Below are 25,078 nucleotides of genomic sequence, written 5' to 3' on the forward strand. Positions count from 1 at the left end.
TGCTTCTTTCTGTGTCTGTTTATAGTATAAAGGGGAAACAATCGAAATACTGCACAGAATAAAAATGTGGACCTGTCTCAGAAATACACGAACACATCAAACTTAAAGATGATTTGAAAAAACTAGATAACTTACAGTTAGGGCTTACGGTGGCAGTGGGGAGAGCAAGTTATTTACCAAGCTATTGTGATTGCCCCCAACCCACTCTGTATTATTCTCCAAGCAGGTCACAGAACAAATTTTCTAAAAGTGGTAATTTATTAAAACACGGCACACCATAATTTTGCCATTTTTCTGCAATAAGGGTGGCAAATGATTCATGGGGAAAATGAAATATATTTCCCTGTCAGTTCAATAGATCAGAGATTTACAGCTTCTTGACTCGGACAGGAAAAACCCAGCATGCATAAAAATGAATTGCAAATCAGTTAATTGTAGAGATGCAAAACTAAAAGCATCTTAGCAGTTCAATAAAATAAATCCCACAGAACAAATTAGTAAGGAGCAAGATATCCACAGATAACGAGTTAGGAAAAATCAAGAGAATCTTGCTTTTGTTTTAAAAAAAGGTGCTTCCAATCAGTTTATAAATTGATTCAGTTCTCTTCAGCTTCTTTTTGTTTTAACACTCAAATTAATGACATTTACTCAACTTAGACAAATGGCAGGAGAAAATAGGACCGTGTGATTTGTAAGCTGAGGGATGGACAGTCAAACTTGGATATTCCTTTTCGTAGCCAGTGCATTCCAGGGTGTCTTTTTTAAAAAAACAGATTGTAGCTAGTGATTTTTTTTCTTGTTTATAAACCCTGCAATGTAGCCAAGAAGATATATATCCTATAAGGCATGTAGCACTAAATCATGTGAAGAACAGACGTCCTTCTAGATGGTGCAGCTGTTGAACATGCAATAATCCAAGGAACTGCGCCCACTTTAAAAAAAAAATTAAAACTTTGAAGAAAACAGGAATTAACACTCAGTTTGAATTAACACTCAGTGAAGGCCAATTTCAAGCCCCAATTGTGTGTATTTTCTTAAAGCACCTTCTTAAAAAGAGAACAGATTCCATCTCTTTCTTTGCTCTTCTGCACAAATCCAGCTCAATCTAATGCACAATTATGTCTTCAGAGGCAATAAAATAAAATAAATCTCCAGGTAAATTAGAGCAGGCAAAGCATCGTTTAGCTCCACTTATTGTGGAATTAGCCACTGACAGCATATGGAAAACAGAGACACTAGCAGGAAGACAAGACCTGGAATTCTCCTAAATTAGTAACGTCTCAGGCAGATTGAGTGAAGTATTGATTCTGGACTGAAGCCTGTTCTTTCTGATCAGAGCACCTGTGCAAATATTGTACAGCTTGAATGCTCTTACCCCTCTGTATATGTTTCATACCTCCAGTGGATAATTCAGGAGGGGGGCAGTGGGGAGGAAGGGAGAGGAATGAGACTAAAAGGCAAGGGACAGGCAAACTTGAGAGGCCTTTCATTTTCAGTGGCTGAGAAAACAGGACATATTTAGGGGTAAAATGCACACTGCTGAAGATGTTCTATAATCTCCTCTAATCAAAGGCAATCAGTTCAAATTTGATGGCAGAATTCACTCTAAGTACTGCAGCTGAACTCCTGACATTGCTTTGATATTTCCTGCTCAAATGTGTACATGTGCTTCCCACACACATTTGGAGGTTAAAATCGGGGTAACACTCCCCCCATGCTTGTGTGTGCATGTGTGTGAGCACACATACACACATATATACACATTTATTTAAGTAATTTTATCCGGAAATCAGGACTGCACAAACACACACATATACATACACACAAACATGTATGTATGTATGTATCTGTATGGAGAGGATAGTGATTGCTAAAAAGTTATTGGAAGGGGAGCATGCTTATTTTGGGAAAGACATTACGCTTCTTGATAGACTAACTGATATATCACCATGTTTTAAGGCACACTGCCTAGTACACAATGATTATTTAAGGAAGGTGCAATTATGCTTAAGAGGCTTCATTTATACAATGTCCTGGCCATCACTTCCAGAGTATTTACACATACAAACTCACACAAACCTCTAATACTAAAAACCTTACAGTCCCATATAAATTAGGAGCTATAGAGGAATATGGGCACTATAAAGTTTGTCTTTAAAAAACAAACAAACTTGTAAACAGCTTTGCTGATTTCCTGTCAGGGAAAATGTATAGCTTTCCCCCCACCATGAGAACATTTATCAGCACTTGGCAACTCTGGACTAGCCTGACATCCAAGATGATCAAAATGGATAATGTAATCTTTCCCATTTATTCCTATTGATTTTAGTTATGATAAAAATTTATCCGTGTGGTAATGCTGTGCCCAAAGAAAGTTGGTTGAATGACAACTAAAAATAAATAAAAGTCATCCACCATGGCAATAAATAGTTGGCAATTGTCATTTATTTGATCCCACCGTAAGAGAAAAAAGAAAAAGAAACAAAAAAATACTGAAGCAACAATGAAATATTCCAACAAAATATTCATCATTTATGGCTGCCTTTACCATAATTTAACTCCTCATTTGCCATATAACACAAAGTCAGTAATTAATACTATCCCTTAAAACTAAGGTTTAAGAAATCTGTTATACTTTCCTACGGGGGGAGAAGGGGGGAGAGGAATAGTTCAAGGCTAATCAACTTTATTTCAGTAACTACCAGTAACATCAAAATGCCAGTGAGGGGACCATTTTAATCAGTTTTATTGATTCATGCTTTCAGTTCTTATTCAGTTAAAAACAAGGCACATTAAATACATCCTCGTATTGCTCTATAAATGCATGCAGCTCATTCTGTATATCAAAAGTAATAAATAATGGCAATAAAACACCAAGACAGTTATAAAAAATGACAATCCAGCTTCAAACACAGCATTTAACAATCCAGTCCTGAACAATAACCCAGTACAATACATAAAAGTGCCAGATGGAAAAACATGCAGCATGTATATATGTATATATGTGCATCTATGTATGTGTACGCACGTGCACACACACACACACAAACACACACACATACCCCAGTGCCAACAAGCTCCTTGCTATCAAATTTCTTTCATTTTAAAACACAGCAATACAGTAGCATTCCACAGAATTAACACACTGTAAAACAATCCTGCAAGTACTTTATATTTACCATTCATTACATGACAATCTTCCAAAGAGATACAAAAAGGGGGGAGAATGGCATTTAATCAAGTAATTCTGAGTCTTTAATTTTACTGAATCAAGCAGGTGTACGATGATGAACACAACTTCTTTCACTTCCTCCTACAAAATAGAGATGTGTGTTTGACTCTACCATAAAAGAAGAAAGCAAGGGGAAATGGGCTCAAATTCACAACGACAAACTCCAAATGGAGCACATGCATCTAAATTACAAAAGAAAATCCAAATATTCATGCCCTTTCATGGCATGACTCTACCAGTTAACCAAAAAGAAAAGGAAAAAAGGAGGAGAAAACCAGAAAGAACAAAGCTAGCAAGAGGTACAACTAGACATTCTTGAAAATCCTGTGTTATCATGAAGGAACCTATTTAAAAATAAGTACTGGGCAATAATATGGCTTCCTTTTCAACACACTTCCCACCCCCAGGATGTATCCATGGACACATGGAAGGAGGAGACACATGCACCCTCCCTCTCTTTCACACACCTCTTCAACATGGGCATTATCCTTCCCCAGAAGGGTATGGAAAGGTAATTTTACCTCTGTTTAAAGTTAGATATAATTATTGGCATCTTCTTAAGGCACAGCTATAGCAAACATTCATTTCCCTACACACCCCGAATACATAGGAAAGCTAGTTTTTGATTACTCCTGTTTGAACTGGTTTTTTTTTTTGGGGGGGGGGTTGGTATGTAATGCTGTCTTGGCAGAATTGAAGTGAAGCAGCCAAAAGACCAACATCACAAAACAATCCTTTGTGCTTACAGAGAAAGGGACTCCAAATTGTCATGGGGCCTCAAGCAAGAGATCTTTGTTTTTCCTCCTGGTGTAGATCTCCGAACTAAGCTCCATATATTCAAAACTGGACAAAATTTAAAAGTACAAAGGGATCCTGTAGCACTTTTGAGAATAACTATGCAAAAGATGTTGTAGCTACTTATCCTAAAACTTCTTTTGCACAGCCAGTCTCAGAGGTGCTACAGGATCCCTTTGCCAGTAATATTCCAGACTAACACAGCTATGTCTCAAAATTAAAAATGTCATTAATAGATGCAAATATCTCCCTCTGAACTTAGCTGTAGGGTTGCTTTAATATTCCAATATCTATTTCTAGCAGTAGAGTGCTTCAGTGATTTTCATTTGTATACAGGGTGCTTTTAAGAAGAATAAAAGGTGAAAAGCCTTGTTTGTGAAATATCAGAGCAACATAATAGTTCATCCGACAAAAATGCTTTTACCAAAAGCAAAATCCTTGGGTTACACCCAATTGTTTGTCCCAACTTGATTAGACTCACCAAATCAATGTTATTTACACAAGTGCTGACATTAATTCCGGCAATTAATTCAGTGGGTCTACTCTAATCAGACTGACAATTGTATTAGAGGCCCCTGTGTAAGTGACACTTTTAGCTCACCTCTAGAGCTGTCAAAGACCAGTTGCCACATTTTGTTCCTCTGTTGTCACTCAAGGAATAAAAATAATAATGTAAGAAAGGATTTCAGCCTAAATGTCCCAAGAGTGCAAATCTTACCCATGCTGAGACTTGCAGACGCATCCCCTGAACAAAAGACCTGATGTGAGTAAAATGCCTGTGGGCGATTAAAAGATTCAAGAAAAAAATTCTACCACTAATTGGGATGCTTTGTCCCTTTGCTTCATGTTAGGCAAAAATCAGATTCCCAAATGTTCTAGATAACATTATCTCTCTTAATAGAAAATATACGAGGGTGGTGTTGTCAAGGGGGATGGTCAGGTAAGGATAAGTGAAAGCCCACAATGGGGAATATACATCCAAACTGGACAGGAAACCTTAGTAATTATTTAATGAAAACCAGTTCAATGTTTCTCATGTGAAATGTGTTGTGATGCTGGCATGTATGAAGGTCGCATAATTGCACTTTGTTTTGTGCGTTCAGTACAGATGAGCAGATCAGTCAATTTAGATATATGCATTAAATCCAGCACAAAAAAAATTGACAGGAAAGGGAAAACATCTACATGCACTACCTGCCTTACCACCCAATATGTAATTACCCAGGAAGGGACAGAGGTGGTAATTCCAGCTATGCTATAATGTTTTTCCATGGTGGGATAACAGGCACCTATTTCTTTAAAGCTATCCTTATGATGTGCCATTCAGACTACCTTTTATCCCGGATCAGAACCCGGATTAACCACGGGAAGTTCATATTCACCCCGAATCTCTCACAAGCAAATCCAAGGCTTGCACACCCATTGAGAGGCAAATGCCCCTGAGCGCGGGGCATTTGGAAGTGGAGTAAAAACTGTATCTTTTGAAAAAAATGGGTCCGGTGAATATGAACTTGTCCCTGATCATGATTGGGGCAAGTTCAGGGGAGGGATTTAGGTCAGAGGGAGGGCAGAGGGCCGAACATTCCTCCCTTTCATCGGAGAAGGAGGAGGAGGATGAAGCCAGGGGAAAGAAGGGTGCCATGGAGGGCAGCATCAGGTGACGGAGGAGGAGAAGGAAGGATCCGGAGGATGGGTGCCAAGGGCAATCAGGGTGACAGATGGAGTTGGGGTGCCAAGGGCAGAATCGGGGTAACAGGGGGAATAGGAGGAGCAGGAAGGAGCCAGAGAACGGGTCAATTCAGGGTAGGTCAGAGGGAGGGCAGGGAACGGAGCAAGTCTCCGCTCTCCCAGGCAGCTTTCCCTCTCTTTTTATTTTTGACAGACTATGCGCACACTTTTTGCTACAGGTATATACATGTATAGATAGAATGTGTGTCTGCTTGTGCTAATTTCTCTTTTTATTTCTTTGCTCCCAGCATGGCACTTTGCAAAAGGCTCTTTTTCTAAATTATTTTTTATATGCGAATGCTATAATGCGAATGTTACAAATGTTTCTCTTTCAATTTGGCAAATTGATACAGAATGCTTTTGCTACTGTATGTGTCTGTAAGGAATTCTAGGGTGGCTGAAGGAAAGCAAAGATGCAGAGATGCCATTTGGGGTGAAGAATTTATTATTGTTGTTGTTGTATGTGTATGAGGCATTCTGGGGTCGCAAGGAGGGAGGATGCAGAGATGGCATTAGATTGCATTTTGGGGTTGAAAACGGAGGCAGGGGAAGATCCATAATCTGTAGTGACCCAAATACACACAACACACACACACACCTGGAGGTTTTTAAATTTGACAAAATATGCACACACTCCCACCTGGTTTTTTTTAAAAAGGAGGGGGGGAAGCACACATCCGATTGCCCAATGGCTGTAGGAAACATCACCTTGACGAAAGCAGAACTGAATTTGATTGACAGCAAAGGTGCCTTCATTTTAAACCGGTTCCGCAAATGTGAACTCTCCGCAAGAGCCTTCAGGGTTTAATTACCGTGATTGAGGTAAATTATTAGTGGGCACTTGCTTCCGGAGGGATTCAGGAGGGGGGGACCCGATTCTGCCCAGTTCCATCCAGCGCAAATAGGTGAGTCTGAATGGGGCCTTAGTGTGCTTTTCAGAAATTTATCTGTAACTCAGCTGTTGTATAGGACAAAGTTACTTAAACTTCAGTAGTTTCCTTGAGACTTGGGGGTGAAAAGGACTGCCCCAAAAGGGCAACTTGAAGCCGAACCTGAGAAAGCCAGATTGGAGCCACAGCAACTGCATGCCCCAGCCCCAATCCACCTTTTTGCTGACTCCAAAAGAAGCTGTAAATAGCCGCTCCTTTTTGTGGCAGCAAAAAGCTGGCTTTTCTGGTCTGCTATGGATGGAAGCTGGCTTTCAGGCACTCTGGCAGCATGCAGCGTGTAAACACTGTGCTGCCGGAGTGCCCAGAACCCAGCCCAAGAATGGGCAGCCAGGCAGCATGGGGCATGTGTCATCTGTATGCCACACTCCCAAGTTGGCTGGAAGCCGGCTTTTTATGGCAGTCTGTTTTGCCCCTCAATCTAACATTAGCAGAACTAGGTCCAGCAGCAGTTAATAATTCCTTGGCATGATTTTCACTTGTTTTTGGGTGCTATTTTGCCAATAAATAAATAAATCCTAGATACACTCTTTTTCTTGCCAATGGTTAATCACTTTTTTGACATGCTCGTTTTATAGAGTTACTATGTAAAAAATACCATAACCTGTTATAGGCCAAAGATGAATATTTATCACAAGACAATCTCTCCCCCTTTAAAAAGGACACACAAAGCATGCTGGCATCTTCTACCTTTGTCAGGTCAAGGCAGCAAACTGTAAAAGGAAGGGTGGGAACCACCATACAAGATGCAGATGTCAGAGTAAAATTTCACCTGCAACCTTGTCTACCATGGCTCCAGAATGCAGCCAAAGGTTAGTCCAGAAAAAGGCATCTGAATCTCAGTTCCCGAACATACTTCCTTACTCCAAATGCTTATCTATCTTCTGCACAAAGCAGAAACAACATACGCCCAGTTCAGCCAGCCACAAGTCAGAACAGCAGGACCCTCACAGCAAATGTAAGGGAAGAACAAACTGCAACAATGAAGTTTTCTGCACAGTTGCTCAGTGCCAGACAGGTTTGAGTAGAGGAAGCAGCAACATCTGAAAGCCGGGAATGTGTGGGTTTTTTCAGCAGCAAGAGAGGCAGCTACATAGGACACCATTCTGCAGCTGTAAGCTCCCAGAACTCACAGTCCGCCACCACTCCGATCCACTGAAATCACATCACGCCGAGAAATGTTCTCTTCAGCAGCTTTCATAAGTACCGCTAGCCGGCTTCCTGAGATAGATCCTTTCTGAATAGCAGTCATGAGCTAAAGAGGCAAGACAGAAAAGACTTTGATGTTACTTTTGTTTATTCTCTCTCTCTCTCTCTCTCTCTCTCTCTCTCACACACACACACACACTCCTATAGGACCTTTTGGCTTTTAAGAGCACGGTGAATTTGTACTGAAACATAAAAAAAAGATTTCTAATCTCTAGTGCAGTGATGGTGAACCTCTGCCACACGTGCCTGAGGTGGCACTCAGAGACCTCTCTGTGGGCACATGTGCCGTCGCCCCAGCACAGAGTTTTCCAGAGTTTGTTCCTAGAAAGCCAGAGGGACATGGCACTTTGCAATAAATAAGTGGGTTTTGGGTTGCACTTTGGACACTCTGCCTCTAAAAGGTTCACCATCACTGCTCTAGTGCCATGCCTGGAGTTGTCATTGTGGTGCTCTATCCCATCACCTTCCCAGGGGTAGGACCTTCTCAGCAATTGCTCCTTATCCCTGGAGTGCCCTTCCCCAAGAGGGTAGGCTAACAGCCTTCTTCCTTCACTTTTAGATAGACAGGTGAAAAACTTTAGGTTTCAGCAGGCCTGGGAAAACTGATTGCTCAAGGGGAAAAACACTAGTATAATCACCTGAATTTTCTCTGTGTTGTTTTCCTTTTAACAGTTTACGTTATTAACATGTTTGGATTATTTTGAGAATTAAATTTAAAATTTTTGTATGTTGTGAATTTTTGGCTGTTTGTTTTAACTTTTATAAGCCACCTTGAGTTCTGAACTGGGAAAATGTGGGATATAGGTGATGATGATGATGTACCAGAAGTCTGTAGAACAACCAGGGAACACTGCTTTTCCTGCCCTAGATATCCATTTCATGCTGGGGTTGAGTCATGTTATATCAGCATGACAGCAAACGCTACAAGCCACATTCCTATTTTACTTTTCTGACTTCTTTCTTAAGGGCTGAAGTAGAGCTGAATGAACAATTTGTAAAGCATTATTTAGCCTCTTTTTCTGTTTGTGAGCAAACAGGAATTCCTCCAGGATACATATATACATAGATTTTATTTGATTATTCCTGACTTCAAAGTTAACTCATTGGCTTGCCAGAGAAACCATGGTCAAGTACTTACTGGAACCCTTCTGGCTACTTGTGATAGGCCAGGATATTCAAGCAAGTGCAACTGATTTCTCTGAAAGACTAGATGTATGCAAACAGATGTATTTATTTCTTTAGCACTATTATGTACATGCTACTTTAGAAAAATGACACAATCTATCTCTACCCTACAGCATTACAATCCAGAAGATAGACAGAGTGGCAGAAATAAGATGACCATCTTAAATAGCTGCAAAACCAGTTGTGCAGCTCCATCATATTTTATTTAACAAATCATCTTGTATTTCACTACGTAGATTTAATCCAAAATCCTACTTGAAGAAACAGACTTGAGAAGAATGAGGGGGGAAATCTTTTTAATTGACTAGCTTGTGATAATAATAAATTTTACCCAGGGGGTTGATAATTAAGATACTCAATGTGGGCATTTAAACAGGACACACCATGAGGGTCATTAATACTGCAGAAATGCATGTGGGGAAAATCACTGATCCTGAAGTGTTCCCCTCCCCCCAAAAAAAGTTTCTTGCAAGTTGGCAAGAGAGCTACACAATTAATCTCCCACTGTGCATTTTGAAATAGCATAATGGGGGCAAAAGGACTGTAAAAACTAATTCGGCTTAATATGAGAATTTTCCAGTGGAAGATTTGTTGTACAGTTGGCCCTCCACATCTGCAGATCTGATTATTTGTGGATTCACTGATATGCTTTCTCTAAGAATCTCTAGGTGCTCCAACATGACTCTGCTGGGCGTTGACCTAGAGTCACAGTGGAGGACCTAGAGATTCCTAGACAAAACAATTTTCTAGACATTTGTAGGGTTGTCCAGTGCTCTTCTATGGTCAACTTCTGCCTGATGTTTGCCACAGAGTTGCACTGGAGGGCTAGAGATTCCTCAAGAGGTGTTTATCAGGTAAATGCTTTTATTTGCCTTTTCCCCACTTTCACTGGAGTTCTACATCCCTAACTCCAGCAAATGTGGAGGGTCCACTGTCCTGATTTCAAATGGCAAGAGGCAAGCAGGCATGGAAAAATTTCAACAGAATTAATTTTATACTTCAAGCAGGGAGTTTCTGTGGAAGCTAGCTCAGGAGCCCAGTCATTCCAATTCCTAGCCTGTCCCTGTACTGATTGCCTTCCCCACCACCAAACACACAATATGTACTTCTTCAACATCATCTGCTATTTTGTTTCTTCTTATTTAGTGGAGGGAGGAGAGGGGGTGTGCCTCTGCTGAATTCTAGCTCCAAAATTATTTGACTTCTCCAGTAACATCTACAGAGATGTATCTACTTCACAGATGCCAATAAAATGTCTTTAAGTGTGAACTAGGATGTTACCTAGCCAGATAACGGGACTATGCCCTTTCCCTTTCCAGCTACTTCATTTTATTAAGCTCACACCACAAACTGAGTTCTTCATCACCTTCAAGGACAGAATTCTAAATAAAGAAGAAACCAGGTATGCCAGATATCGGTGGGAGTCAAACTTTGTGCTCCCACCTGACATTCACCTCAGCCTTATGTTAATGAGGAATTAACCAAACATGCCTATTCAAAATCACTTCTGGTTATTGACTATTGAATTTGAATTTCCATCCTTCCTATGGGATTTCTGCCCTCCACAGACATTATGAAAACATTCCTAGTCACTAAGCATCTGGTATGGAGTTAATGTTAGATTTGGCTTTGGAGAGCTTACTCCAGGGATTTAGGTTTAGCAGTTGACCATTTCTGGACCTCTCCCTACTTGGGTCTTGATTAACATACACAACTGATAAAAGGAGTGGATTTAATTCTTTTGATCAGTTTGAGATTGAGGCCTTACAGGTGCATTCAACCACAGTTTCTAGGATATGAAAGGAAGTTCTGGAAAAGAGGCCTGGGCACAGGTACAAGTTATAAGCCAGGACTGTGACATGTTTAGGCTAATGAATTACTCAATGTGTGGTGAAGGGAGTCTGCTTGTCTCTTCCCTTCTAAGGACTTTCTACTGAAGAACCAATGCCTGAGTTTGCTTTTTGCTTTCTCTTGCCTAACCCCTGATCTTTTTGTGTTGTGTTTTTTAGACTATAAATCTGAGGCCAGGATGTCTTATAACTTTGGTGGATGAAGATGAGGTAAAACTGCATTTTAAAACAAACAAATAATATTATATATGCTGTGTAGGAAATGCATGGCCATTTTTAAAGAAGAAACTGAATACTTTAAATAAGACACAGCAAGAAACTGTTTCAACTTCTTACATGACAGCACATTCAAAAAAGCCAAATTGTAATCAAATACAATTACAAAAGAAGAGGACTACTGGTGCTGAACAAGACTGCTTCATTAGAAAAGGGGGGAAATGCTGTTTTTTGGGGGGCACTGAGAATAAAAGAAATGTGGTGTTGTTATTAAGGGCTCCTTTGAAAAACATCAAAGCATGATTTAAATAACAAGTCCTAACGCTCTGTAAATATGTATTTACTGAAATAATTTATTTTACTAAGTCTGAGGTGAATATATATCATATATGTGATAGTGACGTGTGTGTTCAAAGACGCTGGGAACAATTGGTATAAATTTCTGCATTTAGATTCAACAGTGCTCTCATCCGCAGCCCATCTGGAAAGAGACAATTACCATTTTCCCCTGCCTTGATCTTGTTTGTTTAACTTGACACAGTGAAGAAAGGGCTGACATTGACCAAAATCCCCAGCATTAATTTATCTCATGTTCTGCATTCATCATTGCCACAGTGCAGGAAGCACCCGGCAGTCATCTGAAATACCTGACCATGAAAGATCCTACAATAACAAATCTGGCTAGCAAAAGGAAACAAATCTGCTTCTGCTGGCACGAAAAGAGTCAGATAGACGCTAGAAACACTGCAGATGCTATCTTTAAAACTTTCACCTGTTCATTTTACAGCATTTTGATTTTAAAATGGGAAAGATATTCCATTTTCTGCATTTTGAAAAGCACATGCAGTTTTGTGCTCCCCTTCCATTCTGCCAAAATGGCATAGTGTGGCTCAGTTTTGCTTACTTTCTTTCGCTCAGTTAGTCTCAAAGGTATTACAAAATCCCTTTGCATAATGATATTCCAAACTATCTCTGAATACTCAGTTCAGCTGCCATGGCAAAAACATAACATGGTGGTCAAGAACTTGCTGCAGGTTCAAATGTGCTGATTCCCTCCCTCTGCTTCCTATGGGCCAACTTCTTGTGCACCAATTTTCTCCTTTACCACTAACTACAGTTACTGTTAATCATATCTTTCCCGCCACACCAAACTTAAAACCCATTTCAAACAGTGATTTTCCACATATTTTAATGGAACACTTCAATATTACTAACTAATTCCCACCAGCTCCAGCTACCACACCCCGTGGCAAAGAAGGCATAGAATGTTGGCCCGAAACATGCAAAGGGATGCAACCTTCCCAGCCCTGATGTGGAAGGAAAGAGAGGAGACCAGTGGACTTGAGAAACAAATACAGTGAAGTCCCAGAAATAATTTAATGGGTACAAAGGACTTACTTCTGAGTAAACATGCATGGAATTGCATGATAAGGCAGATGCTAAATTATGGTCTATAACATAGGTACAGTTTAGATAATCTATGTGTCTTTTCTTTGTAAAAATTTACACCAGTGATTTGAGGAGGCGTGGTATAAAGTCACAGAGCAAAGACTTTCCACCTCAAAAAACAAACAGAAAAACTGATAGAGTAAAAGAAGGGTAAGTATTCTCCCGCCTATTAGTATCTATATGAGCCATGTGTGCAACTATAAATGAAACAGTGGAAATCATGAAACAAAAATCAGCGTTATGCTGCTAAAGATGACATGCAGCATACACAATATAGGTCTCAACAGTCCCTTCTCTTGTGAAGGAGAAATAGTGTGTCTCATGATGATCATTTGAAAACTTTCCAGGAAGGAATTTCAGCTCATTCATTACTATTATTTTTTTATTCATCAGTTCATCAGGAGACTAAGGAGCTCGACAGACGGGTGGTCTACAGCCGCCCCTTTTTGCTCCAGATTGTTGCCGTGGCAACCAGATGCCATGGCAACAATCCACTCCCTCTCAAGAGCAAAAAGAAGCTTCTGAAAGCAGCTTCCTGAAAGGGGCACCATTTGGGCACTCTGATACCTGTGCATCATCATGGTGTGCCCCATGTAAATGGGGGCGTGCCATGATGGTGCATAGGTGGCAAAAGTAGGGTTGTGCGCTTGTTGATGCCCAGCCCTATCTAGCCCTACTTTTGGCCCCAGGCTGGCACAAAATACCAGTCTGTTTAGGGCCTAGCATGAGAGTGGTGCTACCTAATGGCTACTCCTTCCTGAAAGGGGTACAGCAATAGCAGAGAATTAAAAGCTGTTGATGAACTCCCACTCCCACCACACTTCACCACTGGCCAGAAAAATTAGATGAGAACCAGTCCAACACAGACCTAAAGTGATCTGATAGGAAAGTTACCCATTTTTCTCTCCCTTCTTTTTGTTTTGAGAGAAAACAACAACAAAAGCAATAACAACAATAGCAGCCACACGTGACTTTAGGCAGGTGGGAGTGCACATCTCAACCACTACCACCACTCCTTGGCCTTGTAAAAAGCCTCTATAACATTACTTCATAGTGAGGGAACTGCCAGAAGGTACTACATAAAACATGTACAGTTCAGTATGAACTAAGTTCACCTTCAGTGTGCCTTATTTTCTCAAGTGCAGTAGCATGATTAGTTTACTTCTCTTGATTTAATCTAGTATTTTCCATCTTGTATCAGTTTTTATAGAAACATGGTTTGCCACTTTAAAATCAAATCTGCTCCAAGAAATTAATACCTATATAATTTGCCAGTAATCCCCATTTCCACAGTATTATTAAAAATACACATTGTGAGTAATTAGACATACATGGTTGATATTCTGGTTTTCTCATACAATCATAAGTACACACACACACACACACACACACACACAAAATAAATAAATAAATAAATTGGAGCACTCACTTGCAAAAATTCATTGAGTTCAACCTGCCCATTTTTGTTCAAATCCACTTCATTCAAAATCTCATGGAGTGCACTTTCATTAATTTGAAAGTTGATGCTCTATGAAGTATATGAAAGAAAAAAAAAACCACATGCTTGGATTAACACCACACTATTAATATCATGGGAAGCAATTTTGATATGATTTTTTTCTTATAACAGAGGGGAAGTAAAATGTTACCTCTAACACACGCTGCACGTCCAATACGGTAATAAAACCTTTGCCTTCTTTATCAAACATGTGGAACCTCTTTTTATATCTGCAAAGATAAAAAATCTGTACACTGACAAACAGTAAAAGCACCTTAAAACAGTCATTTTTAGCAGCAGCCTCCCTATAACTATGAGGCCTTCTCTCCCATGTACTGCATTCTCATAAGCTGAATATTGTCACTTCAATTTTCAAAACGTCTCCTCGGGGAAAAGCACATTTGTTTTCACCAGCACAAAAAGCCTTTTCATCTCCTAACATTTCTCCTTCTAATCCCATTTCATACTATCCTCACCAACTGCAGGAGTCAGAGGAATCGCAGCGACCACAGAGAAGAACACATGGTTCATGGACATCAGGTTCAACATCTTTGTTTAAAGCAGGAATGGGAAGCTATGGAGTATAACTCCTACCATCCCAGACAAATGGCTGTGTTACCTGAGGCCAGTGGTGGACCACAGGTTCCTCAATCCAGCCTGAGGGCCATGTTACAGAACAGCATTACTAGATGGAGCATTCATCTGAGGTTATAAGGCAGGTAGCTTCCTAAACCAATCCCACCATCCTTAGACCGAGACAGCCAACACAATCTTCTCAGTCTTTAAAGGAGCAGAGTAACAATAATTCAGAATGAATATGAACATATCAAAGAAACTGTTAAGGGAACATATCCACTGGTAACCAACTTAACAGGGCGGGTGGGTGGAGACACTTGCTATTACAACCCAGTAATCAAAGCAGAAAGCCTTGTTCTTAAACCTACATTACAGACAACCAGGCCATCGAGTATTATACCTAGAGCTCAGAGACTATCAGGGGCTAGGTTGCATGGTATCTTTACCTCTCAATATCTGTTGGGGACAGAGTGATTTCGCTACGATCCGTCAACTGCTCTGAGCGTGCCTTGTAGCCCATTTCATAGTACAGGAACTTCTTTGCCTCCGCGAGCTCCTCCTGAACAGGGAGAGCAGAACAAAGTCTCAGCTCTAGGATAACAGCAAATATTTACATTCTGAATTTCTTCTTTGCTGTAATGTTTTACTGGCTCCTTTCACTTAATTATAATTGCCGGTCCTTAGAGGAATATCAGCAGTTGATGACCAAAAAGTGCTTAAAGGTGAACAAGGTAATTAAGATTAGGCAGCATTTCATGCTTCAGTTAGATCACTGGTTCAGTTGTACAAGTGTTGATTATCAAGCGATAATTACTCCAGGAGACGTGCAATGTAAAGATTTTTCGGGCTGTATCAAACTCTTAATCTACACATGTGACTTGTAGCGATGGCAGCAAGACCTGCGCTTACAGACAAAAGGGCCGAGAGGTGGCCTTTAAATTTATTGCTGCTATCATGTAGCTACAATTAATACTCTAAGTGGCAAGTGGCAAGCTTTAAGATGTCTAATTTTTGAAGCTTCTGGCATTTGTTGATTACTCTCTTCAGGCAGTAGGACAACTACGCAGCCCAAGGTTTGGAGCCTTCAAATGCTCTCTCTCCCCTGTCCTTCTTTTTACTCTATGATCCTATGATTCTACTATTTATGTATAGTTCCCTGTGATGCTCAGCACTGATGACCACCCTCAAACTGTTCCAGCCTCTGTTCATTTGCAAGTAGGGATCTGCAGCTGATATCAGGTACCCTACTCTGACAAACAGAATCCTTCCTATAGTAGACGTATCATCAGTTTCATATTTTTGCTTTGAGGGTCTGAGAACAGTGCTATTGGAATTCCATTCCACATGCTAGTGGGCAAAAAAACCTGCAAAAAAATTCTCATCTGCTCTTCAACTGTGAAGTCAAAGGCTTTCATGGCTGGCATCCATAGTTTTTTGTGGGTTTTTCGGACTATGTGGCCATGTTCTAGCAGAGTTTCTTCCTGACGTTTTGCCAGTATCTGTGGCTAGCATCTTCAGAGAATGCTGGCGAAACGTCAGGAAGAAACTCTGCTAGAACATGGCCACATAGCCTGATAAACCCACAAAAAAAACTATGCTCTTCAACTATTTGTATTTTTTTCAACATGGAGATTAAGCACCAGACCACAGACTACATGTGCAACTGTTGCAAATAATCTCTCCTCAGTAGCTGGTTCAAATGTTATGGAGAGAAGGGGAAGTTATGGGGCTCACCATGTGGACTAAGGCTGTCGCCCTACTTAGCTTCCTTTACTTCCATGGCTTTAAGGAAAACCAGAAAAGGCAAATGGTGGACTACCTCCAAACATATTATGTCAGGGAAAGTGACCAGTCACTGTGTCAAAGGTATTTTTGAGGCACCCCTTGAAGCAAATTTAACAGCCTAAATCCAGCTGCTTGTCCCAACTAGAGCAGACCTGCTGAATCAATAGGTTTTTTATGAATGTTGACTTAGCATTTAGCAATTGATTCAACAGGTCCACTCTAACTGGGATTAGAGAGATTACCAGTTTGGTAAGAAAATATTTTACGTATAATTATGGGCCCTGTTCTTTCTTTTCTCAAAGCAGCTCAAAAGGAGTTTATATGACTCTTTCAAGACATTTACTTCTCTTCCCTTTTCAGAACTAACCAAGAACTTGGGACATGTTCCCCACTCCCGCTCCCATCCCCCTCCATGTTACATCACCCTGTTAGGTCTTTGGAAAGAATCTCCGAAGCTTATGGCTATGGAACCAGACAATGCCACCCCAACTTTGGTGGTACCTTCTTCTTCTGTTCACTCCATTTCAGCTTCTTTCCCATGATCTCAATAATTCTTGGTAAAGCTTCATCAGCTGCTTGCACATTCAGAAAAGCCAAGCGTGTGCGACGGGCAATCATATCGACAGCAGTGCAAGCATACTCTTGGATCCCATATTCAATCTGCAGTATTTAGAGAGACAATTCAAAGTATCTTCATTTTGCGAACCTACTTGACACAAAACACAGAGATCAACAGAAAAGGGAAAGAGTTGATGTCATCTATACTGATGATCATTCACCTTGGTATTATCCACCTTCACACCCTTTTCCAAAACTTATCATTTGGGATGCTTCACTTGGCTCTTCAAAGTGTGGCTGCAGACAGGCCACCAGAGACTCCAGTGCAAGCTTCTGCTCAGATATTTCCTATGCCAAAAGCACTTTGTTTTTTCAGTGGTTATTTTTTCCCATACCCCAAAGGTACACCTTTGGGAAAACTAAACTAAAAATAAGACTAAAATATCTACATACGAATGTTGCTTTGCAATCAGTTGAATTATATACATTTGACTAAGGTAAATAGAGCAAAACATTATGTTTAGGGTATGTTGCACATTTGTTTTCACTGACTGCGTTTGGCCCTATAAGATCAGTTAGAAATGTAGCAACTAGAAACCCATCTAGCATACCTTTAATGGTCACTGTCAAGTTTTCACCCTTTTTGGACACAAGTCAACAGAAGAATTAACAGTATATTTGAAAAATTACTGACAATACAAGATGTACATATTTTATCGGTCCATTTACCTAATTCCACAGATCTGAAAGAAAGACAGAAGGAACACTTTGCCAGAGATATGCTGACAGATATACATATTGACAGATATTCTACATTGATCTGGTGGAACATAAACCTCCGCCAGAGAGAATTCTGCTTCCTTTGCATTTCTTCCCAGGAAGAATCTACCTCTCTCATGCCAGCCCCAATCTCACAGTGAATTAGTGCTTGCAGGAGAGTGGGAGGCAGCCAGGCAGCATCCAACTATGGTCCCACAGTTGGAAGCATGAAGACTATGTAATATTCCTGGACCTATGAAAGACATCCCAAAGGGGATCTTCCTTGTTTTACACCTAGCTGTAGACACTCAGCCAAATTCTACCTGTCTGTTCCCACACTCCATGTTTTCCCAGCCCCTAAATGACCAGGACCCAGGAAGCAGGGAGGTGGGGTCACTACATGAAGGGGATAGTGAATACTTCCTTATATAATGAGCACTAAAGGGCGTTACTGTTGTTGTTGTGTGCTTCCAACTTGTGGAAACTCTAAGACAAATCTATAATGGGGTTTTCTGGATCCAAGAATGTGTGACTCGGCCAAGGTGATACAGTGCATTTCCATGGCCAAGTGGGGAATCAAACCCCGGTCTCCAGAGTTGTAGTCCAATGCTCAAACTATTATAACAACACTGACTCATAATTTGGTATTATGCCTGCCATGTCACCTACAGAATTCTGGCCATAAATTTACCATATTAGAAATCTAAGAACACACTGCATACCAATATTAGCATTCAGCATCTTTTGATATTGGTGCCTCTGGAAAAACTACTTTACATAAACCCAAAATTCAAACAGTTTAAACTTTTCACACTATTTGTAACATAGATATGTTTATATTATTATAGTAGATAATATAAATATGAATTATTTACTTTTTCCTTTTTAAAACATTTTTTTAAACCACGGGAAAACAGATTTCCAAACTGACAACTCAGCCTCTTTCATCAAAACATTACAGTACTATCAGTTAGTAGCTGTAAATAGTTAGTAGAAAGAGTAATCTAAACTACTGGATGAACAGGTTACTCACCTATAACTATGGTTCTTTGAGTGGTCATCTGTGCCTTCACACAATTGGGTACTGCACCTGCACAGAGACTCCATTCAGAAGCTGAAAAGCTGAGCAGATTGGCGAGAGCCCCGCCTACTCCCATGTACTGAGCATGCCTAGTCCTGCCAATTTAGCTCCTCCTTCAGTTCAAGTCAGCCGCAAAAACATGGCAGGGACCTGACCAAGGGGAGGTAGAGCAGGATTTGTGTGAGGGCACAGATGACCACTAAAAGAACCACAGTTACAGGTGAGTAACCTGTTCTTCTTCTTCGTGGTCTCTGTGCCTCACACAATTGGGTGACTAAAAAGCTAAACTAAGGAGGTGGGAAGGTCACTGTAAAATAGAGGAAAGGACAGCACGACCAAAACTGGCATCTTAACGTGAATCTGGAATCTAGCTGGTAGTGCCGAACAAAAGTGGAAGGTTGGGACCACGTGACTGCCTTGCAGATATCAGGTAGAGGGACGTCTTTAAGGAAGGCAGCAGAGGAAGCAACAGCCCTGTTTGAGTGTGAACTTACATCAACAGAAAGAGGGCGTTTGGCCAGCTCATAAGCCAGAGAAATAGATTGAGCAATCAATTTTGAAAATCTTTGTGCAGAAACAGGGTGGCCCTTTCTGGATCCACCATAACAAATGAACAACTTGTTAGTCAACCTGAACTCAGCAGAACACTGGATATAACATACCAAAGCACGGCGAACATCCAGCATGTGCATAGTCTTTTCGAGAGGTGCAGATGGGTCTGGGTAGAAATTGGGTAGAACAATGCCCTGAGAAAGGTGGAAAGGGGAACCACCTTAGGGAGGAATGAGATATCTGGTCTGAGAACCACTTTGTCTCTGTGGAAAACAAGAAAAGGCTCATCAGAACGCAGCGCCGTCAATTCAGAAGCACGTCTGGCTGAAGTAATGGCCACAAGGAAAGACACCTTTAGTGTCAACAGTCTCAGAGAGGCCGAGCCCAAGGGTTCAAAGGGAGGTCGAGTTAGCTTAGACAGAGACCATGTCGGGGCCAAAGGAGGCATCGGAGGATAGAGATGATGGAGACCTTTGAAGAACCTTTTCATAGCCGGCGAAGTGAAATGGAGAGCTGATGGTGAACCGGGAGGCTGGTTGGCGACAATGGCAGATAAATAGACTTTGAGAGAGGAGAAGGCCAAACTTTGATCACGAAGGTGTAAAAGGAAGTGTAAGGCTGTAGAAAGGTTCACAGGACTGGAGGGTTCAGCTCTAGCTGTAGCAAATTCACAAAAGCGATTCCACTTGTAGAGTAGGATTGTTTAGTAGTCTTTTCTAGAGGCTGACAAGACCCTGAGCAATTTTGGGGAGTTCAGGGTTTGATCCTCCAAGCTGTCAAGTGTAGACTGAGGAGGTCTGGATGAAGGACCGCTCCCTGAGAGTGAGACAGAAGGTCTGGCCAACTCTGGAGTTTGAAGAATTGACCCCTGGACAGGTGGAGCGGGGGGTGAACCAGGGTTGTCTCAGCCAGAAGGGGGCCAACAGAATTGCGTTGGCTCTGTCCCTGGCCATCTTGGTCACAACCTTTGCTACAGAGAAAGTCTCGGTTCCAATTGCGTAGGAATGCATCTCCCAGGGAGCCATATCCCCTGCCTGCTCTGGTGCAGAATTGTGGGCACTGGGCATTGACTGGAGTGGCGAAGAGGTCAAAGGATGGAGTCCCCCATCGGGAGGCGAAAAGTAGGAAGGCTTAAGCCGATAAGTGTCCAATCATGTTGAAGGACCTTGTCCCTGCTGAGAGAATCTGCCAAGACATTGTCTTTGCCAGCGAGATGAATCGCCACCGGGTGGATGGAGCGATGATGGCACCAAGTCCAAAGCTGTTGGGCCAGATGAAGTAGGATAGAGGAATGTGTGCCACCTTGTTTGTTGCTAACAAACTGTTATTGTGTTGTCTGTTATGACTTGTACAACTCTGTGAAGAAGATGGGGTTCAAAGGCCCAAAAGGCCTTGATCACAGCCAGGAGCTTGAGGGCGCTGATGTGCATCTCTCTCTCCAAGGGAGACCAACGGCCTTGAATGCAGAGATCTTTGTGGTGAGCGCCCCAGCCCGTTGTGGACGTGTCTGCAGTGGCCATCGTAGAAGGTTCTGGGGCCTGGAAGAACATCCCCTTGATGACATTGTTGGGAACAAGCCACCAGGAGAGAGAGTCAATGACCTGTTGGGGAATGGCAAGTCTCTTGGATTGTCTTTGACGTGATTGAAGAAAGAAAGAAACCATCTTTGGAGGCGCTTGAACCTCAGGCGTGAAAGATAAGCCACAGCCGTGGTGGACGCCATGTATCCTAGAAGCTGTTGAATGTCCTTTGCTGTAGGACGGGCCTTGGAGAGGACCAGACAGAGATGATCCCAGAGGGAGTCTGCCTTTCTGATAGGCAGATCGGCACGTGTCATGACAGAGTCCAGAGATGTGCCTAAATATTCTATCACTCTGATTGATTGACTTGGTGGGATTGATGGTGAGGCCCAAGTCGGTGATGAGAGACAAAGTGACATGAATGTCTCTGAACAACTGAGTTCAAAAAGACGACACCAGCAGCCAGTCGTTGAGATACAGAAAAATCATTATTCCCTATATTCGAAGATGAGAGATGAATGCTGTCATGCATTTGGTGAACACACGTGGGGCAGTGGAGAGGCTGAAGGGAAGAATGGGATATTGAAAGAGATCTCCATCCATGGCAAATCGAAGAAATTTGCAGTGTTGTGGTCTGATGCTGATGTGGAAGTACACATCTTTCAGATCGATCGACGCAAACCAATCTCCTCGATGGAGGAAGGGGAGAATTGACTGGAGAGTTACCATCTTGAACTTGGGAGGTTTGATGTAAGTGTTGACCCCCCCTCAAGTCCAGAATGGGATGAACACCACCACCTTGTTTTGGAACCGTGAAATACCAAGAAAAGAAGCTGTCCAGCCTGCAACTGGGTGGAATGTGTTGGATGGCACCTTTGTTGAGAAGGGAACAAAAAACGCCACGTAGAGGAATATTTGAGAATTCTATGGTGAAACCCAAACGAATGATGGTAAGGACCCAGGTGTTGGAGGTGATTTGGCACCATTGGTCATAAAAGCTGGATAGTCTGGGTTGGGAAGCAGACAGAGGGAGAGAGGATGGACGATGGTGTCGTCGTCTCATTGGAGTTTTCAAAAATGGGACTTAGAAGAGGAAAAAGGCTTCTTCGAAGATTGTTGTTGATTTTGACGTCGTTGTTGATTGTTTTGTTGTTTGTTGTGTTGTTTATAGGGTCTTCCTGAAGACTGTTGTGAAGAGCCCTTATATTGGGATGGATTTCAGGAACGTGGTTGATAATAAGAAGAGGAAGGAGCTGAACTGTCACACCACTGGCATCTCTTGTATTGTTGTTTATTCATGGTCAGCCCAAGGCGTTTACCGGTCAGACGATTTTTGGCAAGTGCTGAGGGAGTCGTCTGTATTGGCTGCAAACAGACCCTCACCATTAAAAGGAAGGTCTTCAATGTTGTTTTTGGCTTCATCAGTAAGATCTGTGGATTTGAGCCAGGCAAACCTGCGAAGGGCTACGGCACCAGAGATGATTTTAGTCGAACAGTTGACAGAGTGTCTGGCCAAGTGGAGCTGTTGGTTAACCAAAGAGAGGGCCTCAGCATAGAAATCCATAGCTGCAAATTTTTGTTCCTCAGGCAGATAGGGGATGAAGGAAGCCATCTTCTCCCAAAGAAACTTCTGGTAGGCCACCATGCAGGCTCGAAGGTTGGCAACCTTGGCATTCAGGACAGCAGAAGAGTAGAGTCTGCGTCCGAAGATGTCCATATGTCTGCCATCTTTGTCTACTGGGGGAGAATGAGTCTTGCCTGATGATTTTGTAGTGGATTCGACCACCTGAGAATTGGGTGCAGGATGGGTGAAGAGGTACGGGGCTGTATTTGGTTGAACCTTGTACATGCCCTCAAGTTCTTTAAACACCAGGGGCACAGAGGAAGGTTTGTGCCATGATAAGGCCATTACATCAGACAATGAGGCCAAAAATGGAAGGATCGCCGGCTGGTTAGGAACAGGCAAAATACCATAAACCGGATCCCTAGGAAGTTTAGGAGGTTGGTCAACGTGGATACCTATGGCCCTGGATATCCTGTCAAGACATTCGAGAAAAGGTGAATGCCCTCAATGGGAGACTGAGGCATGGTATCTTCAAGCTCTTTTTGAGGAGAAGCTATCACCAGTGATGGAGAGTGAGGGGATAGCTCTGGCTCATATGTGGATTCCTCAGTAGAGTGTAACACCGTAGGTACAGAGAGGGCTACAGATGGAACTACCTGAGGAATTGACAGCGGTACTGTCGACATCAAGGGTACAATCGGGATTACTGATGGGAAGGGTGTCACCATCGATGTCGAGACAAGGGTCTCTGCCATAGAGTGAATGGGAGAAGCTGGAGGGAGGGAGACAGTAGCTGTAGTTCTAGGTGGTGGCAACGGGACATGATAGCAGCCATCATCTCTAGGAGAGCGGGATTGAGAATGATGCCGAGAAGGTGATCGAGAACGACATCGAGGAGGAGAGTGAAAGCGGCATCGATAACAAGAAGGGAAGTCATTGTGGAGATCGCAGTGATAATACCGATCTCTATAGGAAGGAGAGTAGTATCTGTATGATGAGGGCCATTCTCTCCAATATCCCTCAGCTCGATAACGAGTGATGTAGGATCCCGAGGAATGAGGCAAGCCAAATCTGTATCCGTCCCGGTCTCAAGGAAAGGGGACCTGTGGACTCTGGTTGGCGACTGCTTCAAGGAGGCAGAGGCGAAAAGGAGAGTCTATATGCTCTCAATGGAGTTGCCAGTATCTGTGCCGGTACCGTAGCTGGGACAAGAGGCAGAGGAGAGATTGTCATCGGGACCAGAGTAGCGACAGGTGATGGTGTAGGTACAGAGATAGCCATCGATGTCGAGTCCAGAGCCCCCGATGCCAAGTCTAAAACAGTGACCGGGATGGAGGATGTCAAATCATCTGCCGATGTCGGGGCGGGAAGAAAGCCAACGTGGAATCAAGCTTAGCCGCAGCTAAAGCTATCGATGTCGATGCCGGAGCAGACAACGAAGAGGAGGCCGACGTCGACATTGGGGTCGAAATAGTTGAGGGGGCAGCCTCCACCTTAGGTTTAGGTTTCTTCCTGGGTTTGTCGTGGGAAGCAGGGGAAGACTGCATCAGCAGAGTCTTGTCCAGCAGAGCTGTTCAGGGTGGTTAAAGAATTAACCCAGCGCCCTCCCACCCTGAACCCACTTTTAGAACCAACTAAAGCTTGCTGTGACTTATTCAATGACTTTTTGCTGATAAAATCTGTAAGATAAGGGCTGATCTTGATGCCGGTATTACAACAGAAACTATAAGAGAGGTATCCAGTGACTCCATGGACTATGTTAAATTGGATCACTTTGAGCTTGTAAATACCGATAAAGTGGACAAGCTTCTTGGATGTGTAAGGAAGACAACATGCCCTCTCGATCGTTGCCCATCCTGGTTGACCGCTCAGGGAGGGGCTGCAGTAACAGCATTATTACAAACTATAATCAACACATCCCTCAGGGAGGGGAAATTCCCATCTGAGCGTAAACAATTGGTGGTGAAACCACTTTTGAAAAAACCCTCCCTAGACCCCCTGATAAGAAACAACTACTAGAGGACGTCACACTGGAATAGTACCTCTTTAAGAGCATAGTGTGATAAACATCATGAGAGTGATTTGGGTGTCATCAGCATACTGATAGCACCGCGCTCCATGTCTCCAGATGATCTCACCCAGCGGCTTCATGTAAATGTTAAACAGCATGGGAGACAGAATGGCGCCCTGAGGGACACCAGAGGTCAGCTCTCTTTTATGAGAGCAGCTGTCTCCCAGCATCACATACTGGAATCTGCTGGAGAAGCAGGACTGGAACCACTGAAGCACAGTGCCCCCGATACCCAACTCCCTCAGCATTCCAGAAGGTGCCGTGGTCTACGGTTCAAGGCCGTTGAGATGTCCAATAGCCCGAGCAGGGTCACACTTCCCCTGTCAATTCCAGACGAAGATCATCGGCCAAGGCGACCATGGCAGTCTCAATTCTGTATCCTGCCCTGAAGCCGGTTTGAAATGGGTCAAGATAATCAGCTTCATCCAAGACAGCCTGGAGTTGGAAGACAACCGCCCTCTCGATCAGTTGCCAAAGAATGGTAATAGGAGACCGGTCTATAG

The 25,078-nt window shown here is 42.4% G+C and overlaps 1 protein-coding gene across 3 annotated transcripts in view; it reads right to left on the reverse strand.

The window, feature by feature from the left end:
* Positions 1-2,729: 2,729 nt before the first annotated feature.
* Positions 2,730-25,078, reverse strand: part of GPD2 (glycerol-3-phosphate dehydrogenase 2) — a 132,972-nt gene continuing 110,623 nt past the window's right edge. For 2 of the 3 annotated variants that reach the window (XM_042464095.1, XM_042464086.1), the window contains exons 13-18: positions 16,972-17,130; positions 15,132-15,244; positions 14,261-14,339; positions 14,041-14,139; positions 7,836-7,957; positions 2,730-3,313 (exon numbers count right to left, since the gene is read on the reverse strand). In XM_042464095.1, the coding sequence (XP_042320029.1) occupies positions 3,304-3,313; positions 7,836-7,957; positions 14,041-14,139; positions 14,261-14,339; positions 15,132-15,244; positions 16,972-17,130 (582 nt within the window). In that variant the 3' untranslated portion in view covers positions 2,730-3,303. Of the gene's footprint in view, positions 3,314-6,419; positions 7,958-14,040; positions 14,140-14,260; positions 14,340-15,131; positions 15,245-16,971; positions 17,131-25,078 lie in introns of those variants that run through there. The other variant, XM_042464105.1, reaches the window with a different exon arrangement.

The sequence above is a fragment of the Sceloporus undulatus genome, chromosome 1 (assembly GCF_019175285.1).
Source record: "Sceloporus undulatus isolate JIND9_A2432 ecotype Alabama chromosome 1, SceUnd_v1.1, whole genome shotgun sequence".
In the NCBI taxonomy this organism is placed as follows: domain Eukaryota; kingdom Metazoa; phylum Chordata; class Lepidosauria; order Squamata; family Phrynosomatidae; genus Sceloporus; species Sceloporus undulatus.